Source organism: Lathamus discolor, chromosome 6 (genome assembly GCF_037157495.1).
Source record: "Lathamus discolor isolate bLatDis1 chromosome 6, bLatDis1.hap1, whole genome shotgun sequence".
NCBI lineage: Eukaryota > Metazoa > Chordata > Aves > Psittaciformes > Psittacidae > Lathamus > Lathamus discolor.
Genome location: NC_088889.1, coordinates 55388231 through 55401402, shown reverse-complemented (window position 1 = coordinate 55401402; position 13172 = coordinate 55388231). Strand labels below are relative to the sequence as shown.

The 13172-nt window shown below is 44.7% G+C and overlaps 1 protein-coding gene across 1 annotated transcript; it reads left to right on the top strand.

The window, feature by feature from the left end:
- The first annotated feature begins 4584 nt into the window (after nucleotides 1-4584).
- Nucleotides 4585-8459, top strand: MYOD1 (myogenic differentiation 1). The gene is made up of 3 exons (XM_065682868.1): nucleotides 4585-5388; nucleotides 6878-6956; nucleotides 7569-8459. Exons 1-3 carry the CDS (start codon nucleotides 4828-4830, stop codon nucleotides 7817-7819), a joined length of 891 nt encoding a protein of 296 aa, XP_065538940.1. The 5' UTR covers nucleotides 4585-4827; the 3' UTR covers nucleotides 7820-8459.
- The last annotated feature ends 4713 nt before the right edge of the window (nucleotides 8460-13172 follow it).

Below are 13172 nucleotides of genomic sequence, written 5' to 3'. Positions count from 1 at the left end.
TTTGCATCTATACTCTATTTCTCAATTTACCGCATAGGCATGCTAGTATTCTTCTCCAGGAGAGTTTTGGCATGTCTATACAAAACTGCACCAGTATGTTTCTACTAAGAAAGTTGCACGAGACGGAAGACCACAGAATGACAATAAATGTCAGAAAACTGCATTAAGAACACTGTACAACAGAACATTTTCAGTAAACTGACTTTTGTACACAGCTGCAGTTAAGTAATGATTTCTGCAAAACTGCATTATCCCACCTACTTTCTGTTGGTGTTTTAACACAGGACAGACAACAATGCAAATGTTTTCCCAATCTTTCTGTTAATATGATTCAACCTTGGGAGTGGGGGAAGGGATCACTTTAAAACAACCCCTGCATTTATCTGTAAAAATACTACAGTGTGCCACAAGAACGGCTTGAAGCACTTTTAGCAACATGCTAGATTTGCCTGTATTAAGATGGCTGCTCTCTAATATAGTAGTGGTTTAAAAGATATTTCCATCTGGGCTAGATTCCATCACCATCCTCATGCTGAGCATACCTTATTCAACAATTAGTTCCACTGACTGCAACTCAACATGAATAAGAGCAATGGAATCCATCCCTCTCAGTATTAAAATACAGCTCACTAAGTATGAACAGAGAAAAGCTACTCACTGAATTACAAACTAGTGCCAGATAAACCCACTCCAAATACTCCAGAAGTAGGTAATGTGTGACCTACTTCTGCAACAGTCTTCTTTATGAGCTGGTGACCTTCTGAAATGGAGGTACAGCCTCCTCCATGGTTTCCAGCACTTAAGACTGTCTTTTATCTTAAATTAATTCCAGCATAACACAGAACCCAGTATTTTGGGTTTTTTTTTAAAGCAGGATTTGCTTCTCTTTTCCTTGAAATACTGCCCTGTCTGTTTCTCTTCTCATTATTCATCTTTCTAGCCATACATATCCACATATTCTGAGATTTTAGGTCTTTCCCTTTTCCAAAACACATTCTGGACCCTCTGCCTGAAGAGACAATTCGTTAATTTTACATAAGCTCACAGTCAGCTATTTTCCCAGTCTTTATCCCATGAAAAACGAAAAAGCAATCAGTTACTGTAGATAGCAAGCTCCTCTTGTCCACACACTGCTTCTGCTAAGAGAGCACATATGCTCATGAATATAATCTCAAACTGTGTTAACAATACCTCTCTATTGCACGTAGAATGAGTCTGTCCATGCTTCTCAGCACAGGAAGTAAAACCTGTCCCTGCCTTCTCAGCTTCCTTTTCAATAGCACCCTGCAAAAAAAGGAGATGACGGATGAATGTGGAACACGTATAAGAGCAACAACTCTTACAGAAAAGTTCAAAATTCTCTTTCTCTGCTTGTTCATATACACACTCTGCATCTGTACCTCCAAAGCAACGCCCAAACCATCCACACACGCAGTCTGGGGCAGCTCAGAATAGCAGCACCAGTGCCCTAAATACAGCATTCAAACTGGAAGCTCTGGAGAGACTTAATCTTTACTGGAATTATGAGTTACAGCCACAGATGCTCCAAACAGGTATTACCAATAGCTCAGTTCTAAATGCTTGCCACAAGCACTGCCTATGGGTGCCTACTCTCAGAGTGAGGAATTTACTTGCAGTCTCTATGTGGAGATCATGCTGTCCTTCATCCTCTCTACTATGACCACACAAAATTGAGCAGAGCACCACAGGATCTGCTCTTTGCACGGACTTTTTTTTCAGGCCCCAACATACAAGGCAACATCTTTCTGGACAAACCCCTCTTGTTAATAATACTGGAAAGTGAATGTCAGTTCTGGTCACAGCAGCAGAAAAGGAGTCCTCACAGGCAACTCCACTGGAAGATCACTGAGCAGAACTCACCACCTGGTCATGGTTTTCTCATGACTATTTCACTTGTATCAGTTCATGCACTTAAGTTCATTCATGGACAATTACTGGTAGTCTCCTTGTACTGCTTATCCCAAGTTCCGCCATTTGTTACCACTTTGCCTGAGGTAACCACTGTGCACACAAGTCCCAGAGTGCCATTTCCTAGGGTCAAATATAACCTAGAAGCGCATGGTGACAGAATACACTACAGCACTGACCAAATATTAGGTAAAATTACCTTTTCCACAAATGAAACCAATGATCTAGAGAAAGTTTAAGTAAGTGTCGAGTGGGTCACACAGCCAGGACCAAGCCTTGATATCCCAATGTACATGTTTAGTTGTTACAACATACAACTATTTCTCATTTATACTTATTATGCCTTATTGTATACTTAGCACTATTTTTTAATACAAATTATTTTACTTAAAAAAAAAAGCCAAAGCCAACCCTAACAAGCAAACAAACCAACCAAACCCAAAATCTGCTCATTCCTTCTGGATCAAAGAACCTCTGTAATAACAGTGAAGTGTTTCCACAAGTTTGCTACTCTGCCTCTTGGAAACAGCTGGGACACACGCTTGTAAATGTGTAAAAGTGGTCAGTAGGTGATCTCCTTGGGACATATCACTTTTCAGCATTGGACACACCGAAAGAGTGAGTTTGTACAGAGTCTAAAACATATAGCTTAAATAAAAATGTTACCTTTTGAAGATAATGACAGAATGCAACAGTCCTTTAATTCTAGTCAAAGACATTTAAGTAGAAAATTGGGACTGCAGATTAGGAACTTTTGCAAAAAACAAATCACATAGTAACAAAAGAAGTCACCATAGCCCCTCTGAGAAGTCATAGGCACAGGGACTGGGGACTAGATCATTGGTGGATGTCTTTTAACTTTTCAGAACCCCTGAGCCAGCCCTTTGCCTTGCTGAAGGCTGAGCTTTGCTTTTGTTTTTGACTGAGTTTCAGTTTTACCAACAGTTGTAGCTGCAGAATAGAAATTAATTTTATCTTATGGCACATTAAAAATACCCATAACTATTTCAGTCGTGAAGCCAATGAACTCACACAGCTGAATTGCTTAAGTGCTTCTGTATTGGAAAAACCTAATTCCTCATCTCAAAGGATATTCAAAACTCTGCCACCCTTGAGAGATGTTACCAAAAACCAGCCTACTTCTCCAAGGTCCAAACTCTGCCACTGCTAGTCAGCCGAAATAACAAATTCCTATTGCACAAGCAATCCAGTTGCAGCACAACTACATGTGCAGCAAAATGCTACTTCACAAGGTGAAGTCTCTCTCTTCTAAGATTTCAGAATAAAGGTAAACAGAGGCTTGAGTTTAAAGAAGTACCTGAAATGCAAATTTATACATCATAGCTCATGTGAAATGAGTCATTTGCTGAAGTGATGGCTGAATGTAACTCAGGCCTCAGCTCTCCTCCAGTACATCATTACTAAGCCATTACTACACTGCTTATTTGGAGGAATCAGATGCTTCCTGTGATAAATACGGCATTAGCTGGTGTCTCAGCCACTCCAGACCTCACCCTGCCTCACAACCTGATTTTGCTCTGAGGTCAAACAGTTTCAATTAACAGTGCTTGAGTCCTGTTCCATCCTTGGTATGTATTGCTGAACTGTACCTGGGTCGCACGTGGGCAGGGACACCCTGATTCCCAAAAAAAGACCCCAGGCACACACGCTTTTTCTGCTGGAAATTCCCTCCCGTCCCCCGGTGGAGGGCAGAGAACCATGGCTCCAGAGAAGCTGCTCTCCGGGACGAGTGCGTTCCCTTCGTCCCTCATCGCCCTGTCCCGGAGACCTGCCGGCGCCCTGCCCTCCTCCTGCCACAGCCGCGGACCCGCTCACGGCGCGGAGGGGACGGCGGCGGCGATCGGCCCAGGCGGCGCAGCGGCGCGGGCCGCTACCTCCACCTAGAGGCGGCCATGTCACGCCGCCACCTGCCGCCGAGCGCAGCGCCACCTCGCGGCCACCATTTTGAAGGCGGTGGCCGCTCGGCTCCCCTCAGCCACGACCTTCCTGCCCTGCCTCTCCCCTCACACCCTCTGCGCTCGCAGCGCGGAACGGCCCCGGCTCTCCGCGGCGTCCCTGGCCCGGCGCCGACGCTGAGGTGCCGCCCACACCGTCCGCCCTCACGAACGCCCCCGGAGTAGTTACCCTGTGGCCGCAGAGCCGCACGGTAGGGGCCGGCGCCGAGAAACCCATGCCGGGGCTGGGGGCTTCTTCCCGGGGAGACACCAGCGGAGCCGCTGCCGCCCACCGGCCGGGCCGTGCAGGGAGACGCGTTGCAAAACGTCTCACACCCGCCAGTGGTTCGTGCGGGAAGAGCGGGAGCGCCGCCAGCCCCCCGGGGCGCAGGGCTGGCGCCGGCCGGCACCTCCGGGCAGCGGGGAGCATGGCTTTCCCTGACGGGCTGCGCAGGGCGGGGCGGGCGGCTTAAAAGTCGCGGGGGGAAAAGTACAAAAAGAAGCGAAAAAGACCCGTGCAGCCGAGCGCCGGCAGCGGCGGCCGTTGGCTCTGCAGCAGCCCCACCGCCCCCAGCACCGGCCCGCGGGCTGCCCGCGGCCGAGGGACACCGCTCCCCCCCGCCTCCTGCTGCTCCGGGGCTCCGCTGGCCGCGGCCCCCTTCGCGCTCCGCCCCGGCCCGGCCCGGCCCGCCTCGTCGGGGGGGGCGGGGGGGGCTCTGGCATAAATGCGGCCTCGAGTGGCACTCTGACCGGGGCGGCTGGGGAGGGGCTCGGCGGGAGCAGTTGCCGTCGTTGGTGGCTTCGCCTGGGAGAGGGTGTGAGGGTCTCGTCTCTGCAACACTCTCCTGACCGGTGGCTGTCGCTGAACGTCCCGGTCGAAGCCCCCTCTTTTCTGATTCCCCTCACCCCCTGTGGCAGAGCCACTGTCTCCGCTGCCGCACCCATGGACTTACTGGGCCCTATGGAAATGACGGAGGGCTCCCTCTGCTCCTTCACAGCCGCTGATGACTTCTATGATGACCCGTGCTTCAACACATCAGACATGCACTTCTTTGAGGACCTGGACCCCCGGCTGGTGCACGTGGGGGGTCTGCTGAAGCCCGAGGAGCACCCACACCACCATGGGCATCACCACGCGCACCCACATGAGGAGGAGCATGTCCGGGCACCCAGCGGGCACCACCAGGCCGGCCGCTGCCTGCTGTGGGCCTGCAAGGCTTGCAAGAGGAAGACCACTAATGCTGACCGCCGTAAGGCAGCCACCATGAGAGAGCGGCGGCGGCTCAGCAAGGTCAACGAGGCCTTTGAGACTCTGAAGCGTTGCACCTCCACCAACCCCAACCAGCGCCTGCCCAAGGTGGAGATCCTGCGCAACGCCATCCGTTACATTGAGAGCCTGCAGGCACTGCTGCGGGAGCAGGAGGATGCTTACTACCCGGTGCTGGAGCACTACAGTGGGGAATCAGATGCCTCCAGTCCCCGCTCCAACTGCTCTGATGGCATGGTGAGTGCCCCAGGGAGGACACCCTGCCACTGAGGTGCCCCAGACACTGTCAGTTCAAACCTCTGCAGGGCGAGTTGCTTTCTCCCACTTTTCCTATAGCAGCTACCTTCCATACCTCTCCAGGCATAAGACAAAGTGCTTTCTCTTGTCTTGAGCTCCAGCAGCAAAGGGAGGTGGGGGTCCACACATACCAGGATCTCTGGGAAAGAAGAAAAATGTCTTACACACTTTTCTCCCTGGGATGAGAAGTTAGGCAGGTCCCGCTGTGTTCTGGGGGAGCCAAAGGAGAGCTGCTGGGGGAGCACCATGGGAAGCTGCCTGGGATGGGGACATGGGGAGCTACAGGAGCCCTGCCTGTGCTCCTGTAGCTCCTATGGCATCTGTGTTCCCATCCTTTGCTTTGAATCCTCTAAAGACAGCAGCGAGGAAGGTCCCCTTGGTCATGGTAGTTACAGGGGAACTGATAAGTGCCAGAGTTGTTTTCTACTATTCATCATGATAACAGGAGGAGGGTCTAAAGCAAACAGAGTTGTTTTTCTTGACCCTTACAAAAAAAAAAAAATTTATTTCTTTCTTTCTCCTCTCACTTCATCCCCTCCATTGACATTTATCAGAAACAGGAAGGAGACCCCAGGCTTTCAGTCATGTTTGTATGTTACAGGGAGGGAAGAAGAAGGGTGGGTACCATGTAAGGTGTCTCATCGCCACATCTTCTCACTGTGACTATAGGCTCAGACTCTGACTCTGGGGTGGTGGGATGTGTTGGCTGGAGTGCAGGAGAGCTTCTGAGGTGGAATATTGACAACACTTTAAGACCTGAGATTTATTTTCTTTTTCTGTGCTCTGGTGGTGATCATTATTACTGAGTTGAATAGCTGCCATTATGAGATAGTTGACAGATTGGAGAGACGACTTATGGGTAGGATCCCTCTTCAAAATACAGCCTTTTTCTTTTGTCAGAAAGAGAAATTTTATTGTGGATTAAAGTATTGGAAACAAATATATTGGTCAATATTTTGATGCTTTTTCTATATGAAATGGAAGTGGGAAAAGAAACTAAAGAAATATTAAGTGACAAAGGTAGACAGAGCCTTTTTAACTTACATGTGGAAAAACCTTAGAAAATTAAATGAAAAAAATACTCATTCCTCTTTTGGTCTCCCTGTTGTAAATTAAAGATATATGTAGGGCAGTATCTGATCAGAATGCTGGAAAACCTCATCTTATTTGTAAAGCTACAGCATTTGATGCAACAGCAGTGGTAATTTTCCTTTGGAACAGCTGTGCCACGTGAAATATTCTGGGGTGAATCCCCTTTTAGCCAAGTTAAGTTTTGCCTATTGAAAGAAACTACAACTTGATGGCATTTCAGCCAGGACTGGAGTGATGGCGCAGACTAGGGGCTGAAAGGCAAAATGGAATGGTTACTGGGATTTCAGTAAAGGCTGTACCCAGGCAGTGACCTCACCCAGATTGCTCTCCTTTCCAGATGGAGTACAGTGGGCCTCCTTGCAACTCCCGCAGAAGAAACAGCTATGACAGCAGCTACTACACAGAATCACCAAATGGTGAGTACATGCTGTAACGGCTGCATGGAACATGGAGACAGGCAGTCAATGCAGTCATGCCTTCTCTGCCTCCAGTTGTTTAGCTGACCTCACCTGGGCTGAAAGAGGAAACTGTCTTTTCAGCCAGTGAGCTGTTGATGCTAGTAGATGCACTGGATTTCCTCTAGATGTATCTGCAAATATGGGAGTATGTTATAGCTGCATTTCCTGTTTTGCAAATATAATATCTGGATGCAAGTATATTCTACCTTGCAGTTAATTTTAAGTGTTTAACAATGTGTTGCATGCAGACTCTTCTAACTCTACCTATCATTGATCCAAACTGGAGAAATTGGCAATTGATTCCAAATGTTACCTTCCCTGTTAAGTGAAGCCCTGGATCCATCAGGCCCCAAAAGTAGCACTTTGGTTGGATCTTTCTTCCATTTTGCAGTTACCATCTCTTATTTTCTAATAGCTGGTTTCCTTCTCCAGTATTAATTTCCTCTGAATCTTTACATGGCCATGGATGCATACTGTCAGCCAGTCACTGGGGGTTTATGAAAGAACTACATCCTGCTGACATTAAGTACACATTAGATAAACCGAGCACCTTTTTTGCCTGTTTTTTAGATCCAAAGCATGGGAAGAGTTCTGTTGTTTCCAGCCTTGATTGCCTCTCGAGCATTGTAGAGAGGATTTCCACGGATAACTCCACATGTCCTATACTGCCTCCAGTGGAAACTGTTGCTGAAGGGAGTCCCTGTTCCCCCTCAGAAGGAGTGAGCCTCAATGACAGCGGAGCCCAGATTCCTTCTCCCACCAACTGCACCCCACTTCCCCAGGATAACAGCAGCAGCAACCCTATCTACCAAGTGTTATAAAGGCAGGTCCAACGGGACTGTGCTGAAAACACATTGCTCCGCTCAGCCACACTCCAAGACCTAAGACTGAAAAGACTTAAGACTTGTTCCAGTTTTAAAATACCACTCAAAATTCCTTCAAATATATAACTTTTCAAACCTGTATTACTTTAAAATACATGTAGTTATTTATTGGTTGTTAAACTAAAGTTATTTAATATGTCTAGAGATGAAATTGTATACCATGAAATGGCCAATGTTTAATCTGGGCTTTGGGGAATAGGAACCCGGTTCTTGAATGCGGAGGAGAATATAACAGTAGTGGCATGACAGATCCTTCCTATTACTCCTCTTCTGGCCAAAATAAGGTTGTGGACCATTTTTTATAAAATTTTTTGTATAATTGTAAATAAGAGTTGCTTTGCAAAAAAAAAAAAAAAAGAAAAAAAATGAAAAAAAGAAACAAAAGCAAAAACTAAAAAACAAAAGGGAAAAAATTTAAAAAATATTTAATATTGCTTGGTTTGTTGTGTCAAACTTTATATATTTATACAATGTGGTTGCCAAGAATGTTTCCAACAGTATTCTAAATAAAGACCCTTATTTATAAAATCTGTGGTGTTATCTTGACTTTCATTAGGGCTTCTTGAATTACTTGTGTGTTTAGGAGTGATACTAAGATTGCTGCCTTGGCAGGAAGAAGATACGAGCTCTGATTCAGCAAAGAAACCAAGAACATGCTTCAGTTGCACTACTTTCAACTACTTTGCATAAATAAGTTGCTGAAAAGGGGTCTACTTTCTTCATGTTATATCTTAGTGATTTGTAAACTGAGTCTTGCACATCACCTTAAAGAGATCTGTAAGGTAAATAAGCATGTTTCTTTTTCTCCCCCCAAAGTTTACAATTACACTGTAGAACTTATCTTACAAAGATGTATTAGCACTAAGAATCACAATAAATCAGGCTCTCCAAATTCCAGTGCAGCTACCAAAACTTAAAGTCATACAACAGTATCTCATGAGACCAGGTACAACATTCTTGCACAAAATTTTTTTCACTGAAGTTCTAATTTTCAAGTGTTTGTACCACATTCATATATTCTCACGTATTAGAAACTAATTGCAAAGGATTTTTTGTCATAAAGTTCAAGGGACAGATCAGAGTTTTCCTCAAGTTCAGGTTGGAATTTAGGCCAAAGATAGGCAGTTTTAATTTGGATTTGAACTTTACGCATCGCTGGCAGTACTACTCCAGGGATTTACATCTTGTTTAGAGCCTCTCTAAAAATAACCAGTGGGCTATGTTTCATTCAGTGTGTATGTGTAACCTTGCGAGCTTGCCATGAAACTGAAAAATGTTAAGCCCTGAGCAGAGTGTCATTGGTAAGTAACCATCAGGGCATTTCTGTACATTTGGACAAGTATAACCAGCAGCTATAGCCATAGTCAAGCAATCCATTTCTTGTCATATGCCTGTGATTTATGGCTTTGTTTAAACATCACAGTAAAAGCCAAAAAACCCACCAAAAAAAAAAAACCACCCAAGCAAACAAATAAAAAATAAAAAAAACCCCACAACACCCTGAAAGCCAACTTTGCTATTGTCATCACCTCTAAATACATGATGACGGATCAGCCATTGTATTCTCTCTTAGGTGACTATTAAAGAAGGAATTTGTGCAGCTCTTACCTCTTAAGCAGGAAAAAGAAAGGGGGAACAGCTAATTCCATGGGAATGTCTCCCACTCCTTTAGTTGTGGGGGACTTAAAGGTCAATGCTCCATGGAGAAGAGTGAGTGGCTTTGTGTCATGAGGAGAGCAACACTACACTTGCTTCTCCTTCCTCCTGAGGCAGAGGCATGTTCTGAGCCTGCTGTCTCATCCAAAGCCAGAGGGGCAGGGCAGGTGGCAGCCAGGGGGATTCAGTCCTCACCTGAGTTCTTGTGACCATGGTGGATGGTGAGTCAGTGTTGAGGCACAAGTACACTCTGTGGAGCAGGCCAGGCTTCCATGGATTGGAGGGGACTCTAAGGCAGGAGTGGCCCCTCAACATCTTCACTGAAGTCCAACTTTCTAATGGTCTCCCATTGATTTCACTGTGGGCAGAAAACAGGCCAGCCTATAAAGGTCAAGCTTACCCCTTTCATTTTTTCATTAAAACCAAAACTTAAATGAACTTAAGAATGTGTTAATTCATACTAGAATGAATCTGGAGGGTCTGAATTACTGTTAAAAAAAATGCCCCAGGTTAGTTTGAAGCCTATATCACTAACTTACAAAAACTAAAGAGACACAGTTGCCTCACAAATCAATATCTTGTACATCAACAGTAAAACTTTCACTGCCTCCAGCACACACTCAGGCCTACAATGTGAAACATTAAAAGATGCTTTTGTGAAATACTACAGACCTTGCCATCCCCAGACTCTGAGGCAGGTAAAAATATCTATATTACTGTCATGTAGATGGCAACCAAGAAATCTTTTGCCAGCTCAGGAACTACAGGACTCTGTACATACTGGTAGCAAAAGTTCATGCCTGCCTTACATTTCTGTGGGACACAATAGGGTGTACCTGGCTGTAAAGCTGATATGGGAGAGTGGACATGGGGCGCTTGCGCTCAACCATGTACATGCAGTTCCGTGTGAAGTCATGTATATTGCATTTCACTGATTTATTTTAGCAACCCAAGTTTCCACATACTGATGTTAATGTTACAACAGAGAACAAGCATTTAGCACATCCCAAAATAGATGGATGGATGAAGAAGAAAAAATATTCACAGATTTCCTATGCAGATCCCACCTTTTCCCCACTCATGTCAGTGAGAAAAGTCCACTGGAGTAAGGCCAAAGAGCATCTCTGCTGATAACTACATGTTTAAGTTACAACTCTATTTATTTTTTAACTTAAATAATGAAAATATGTTCCCTGTGCAATTTCTTCCTGTCTATTTCTAAGGTAATATATTTAAAACAAATGCCTGGGGTTACTCTACTCCTCTGTGTATAAAGAGGACGGCATGTTACTGACAGAAGTATATCTCAGTCTATGGGCAAATATTTCGAAATATTTGGGTTCAGAGCTTTAGTTTAATTCCAACAGTGGCAGAGAACATAAGGAGAGCTTAGGAACAGATACAAAACTGATACAACATTTGCGAACTTTGGTTCTTAAATTTGGCTCCTGAAGATGTGTTTAGGTGTTTAGGGCTGGTCCTACAAGACAAACTGCAGTCCAGCTTGGTCTACAGAAACACTGCAGCGTGAGCTACAAACATACACCAATAGCCTGAAATCTTCGGTTTATACCACACGGGTTCCAGTTCAATATTCTGCACCTAAAGAAACACCACCTGATTTAAAAAGAATGTGAATCCCACAGATTGCACTGACATGCAGAGCCTGGGAGAAGCTGGGGGTGACTGCAAACCAGACCGATCCTTTCCCCGAGCTGCCCCGGCAGGACAATACAGAGCCTGCCTCAACATGGGCTTGGAGCTTTACACTGACAGTGTTAGGATTCTCTGATGTTTCCTATGAAACACTGCTTCCAAAGGGAAAAGTCATACAGCTATGAGGAAAGAAAAAAAGAAAGCAGCTGTCTTTGAGCATGAAGATAAGTGTGTATCTTAGGAATCTGGTTTGATTTTATTTGGTAACTTAAGAAAGCCCTGTTGGGGCTGCATAACAAATCCAGTATTATCAGTTTATCTTATTCAAAGTATTGCTATGGAAAAAGTGAAGAGGAATAGATTTATACCTCACTTATATATGCTAAGTGCTTTGATTTTAAATTTCAACAGGTCATTTGCAAATATGAAGACGAAGAGGAACCTTTCTCCACTTTCAGTATTTTGCAACAAAAAAGTGCAAGTTGCTGTTTTTTAAAAATAACGTTATACATCATTTCCCACATGATCATTGAAGCTGCTACAGGATTTTTTCACATACTGAAAATTCAATTTTAGGTAAGAGAAATACAGGAACTATTCTTGTTGTATTTTTTCCTCTTACAAATTTTCACCCCTGTATCTAAATATACTGAAAAGATATTAAGCTGGCAGTTGCTTTGCACCAGATGCTGCTCTTTTATACACATGATTAAAAAAAAAACACTGAAAGGGGAAAGAAAAATAATTTTCATTTTACAGCTGGTATCTTGCAGAGACATTTGAAAGGGTCAAACTGCAGAGGGCTCATTTTGCTCATGAAAATCGTATTATCATCCTCAGAACTACATCCAAAAGTGAACAGACAAGCAAGCATTTGTATCTAATACCACCTGAATGTTAATGAGAAGAAATTAATATTTCCCTTTTGTTTAAAAAATTTTAATTTGTTCCTTGAAATCAGTGGCAAAACTTCCAGCTTCGGTGGGAATAGTTTCAAGGCACTGCATGTAATACTGTCTGGGATAGCGTTCACATAGCAGTGCAAAGCCATGACAAACTCCTTGCTGTGCCCCTTTACAGAATCACAGAATCACAGAATCCCAAGGGTTGGAAGCTTTGCTCACTGACCCATTACTATCACAGCCTTTGGATATGATGATCCCCTGAGCACAACACTGAACAAGCTTGCAGGCTTTACTGCTAACCCGATCTCGAAAATACAAACCAGGAACTATCCCCGTAATAACTCTGAAAGCGTACAACATTTCCAAAATACGTGTCTGACATGGAGCCTGTGGCAGCAGGAGACGGTATGAAGGTCATTGTGCATAACTTGCATATGGCAATCTTGGCTTTGCCAACAGTGGGTAAAATGGTCTTCTTACAGTCAGAGTGCAAATCTTTGACAACATGATCTACATTCAGTGTGTGTGAGTGGGGGATGGAGCTAATAGGCACACATGCGAAACGTCCCAGCGATCATCCTGAGGCATACCGGAGTACCTCATTAACACTATTTACTAATGCTTCTCAGCTTGCCCTCTCTCAGCCTTTCAAATCACTTGCTTTCCAGTAAAACTGTTGAACGGTCATGACTTTCTCTCCTTGATCTATGCAACGTGCTCCCTTCCCAAAAGGTCTGTTGCACAACTGGGAATGTCATTAAGTGGAGACCAATGTCTCTCCTTTCAATGCCTGAGATTTCAGAACTAATGAAGGAGAAGACAGTCCCTAGTATAATACAGAAGAGCCTCCAGATAGTCCTTTCTCACCAGGGTCCCTCCAGGAATTGGGAACACGTCTGGCATAAAGCCATTTGGGCCAGTAAAAGGAACCCAGAAACTTCCCTACCAACCCAGGAATCTACATTTCACTTACAGAGGCACTTGTGAATAAAGACTTTAAAATTGTAAGTTTAATAGTGAAAACTGACGTATCCTGTAACTAAAGGGCAATAGAAAACCTCTGGGTTTTCCCA

Excerpts from the sequence above, each read along its gene's own strand:
- MYOD1 (XM_065682868.1), top strand. The coding sequence starts at position 4,828 with ATGGACTTACTGGGCCCTATGGAAATGACGGAGGGCTCCCTCTGCTCC. Across the intron at positions 5,389-6,877 it reads CCAACTGCTCTGATGGCATG|ATGGAGTACAGTGGGCCTCC; the intron begins GTGAGTGCCCCA and ends TCTCCTTTCCAG. Across the intron at positions 6,957-7,568 it reads CTACACAGAATCACCAAATG|ATCCAAAGCATGGGAAGAGT; the intron begins GTGAGTACATGC and ends CCTGTTTTTTAG.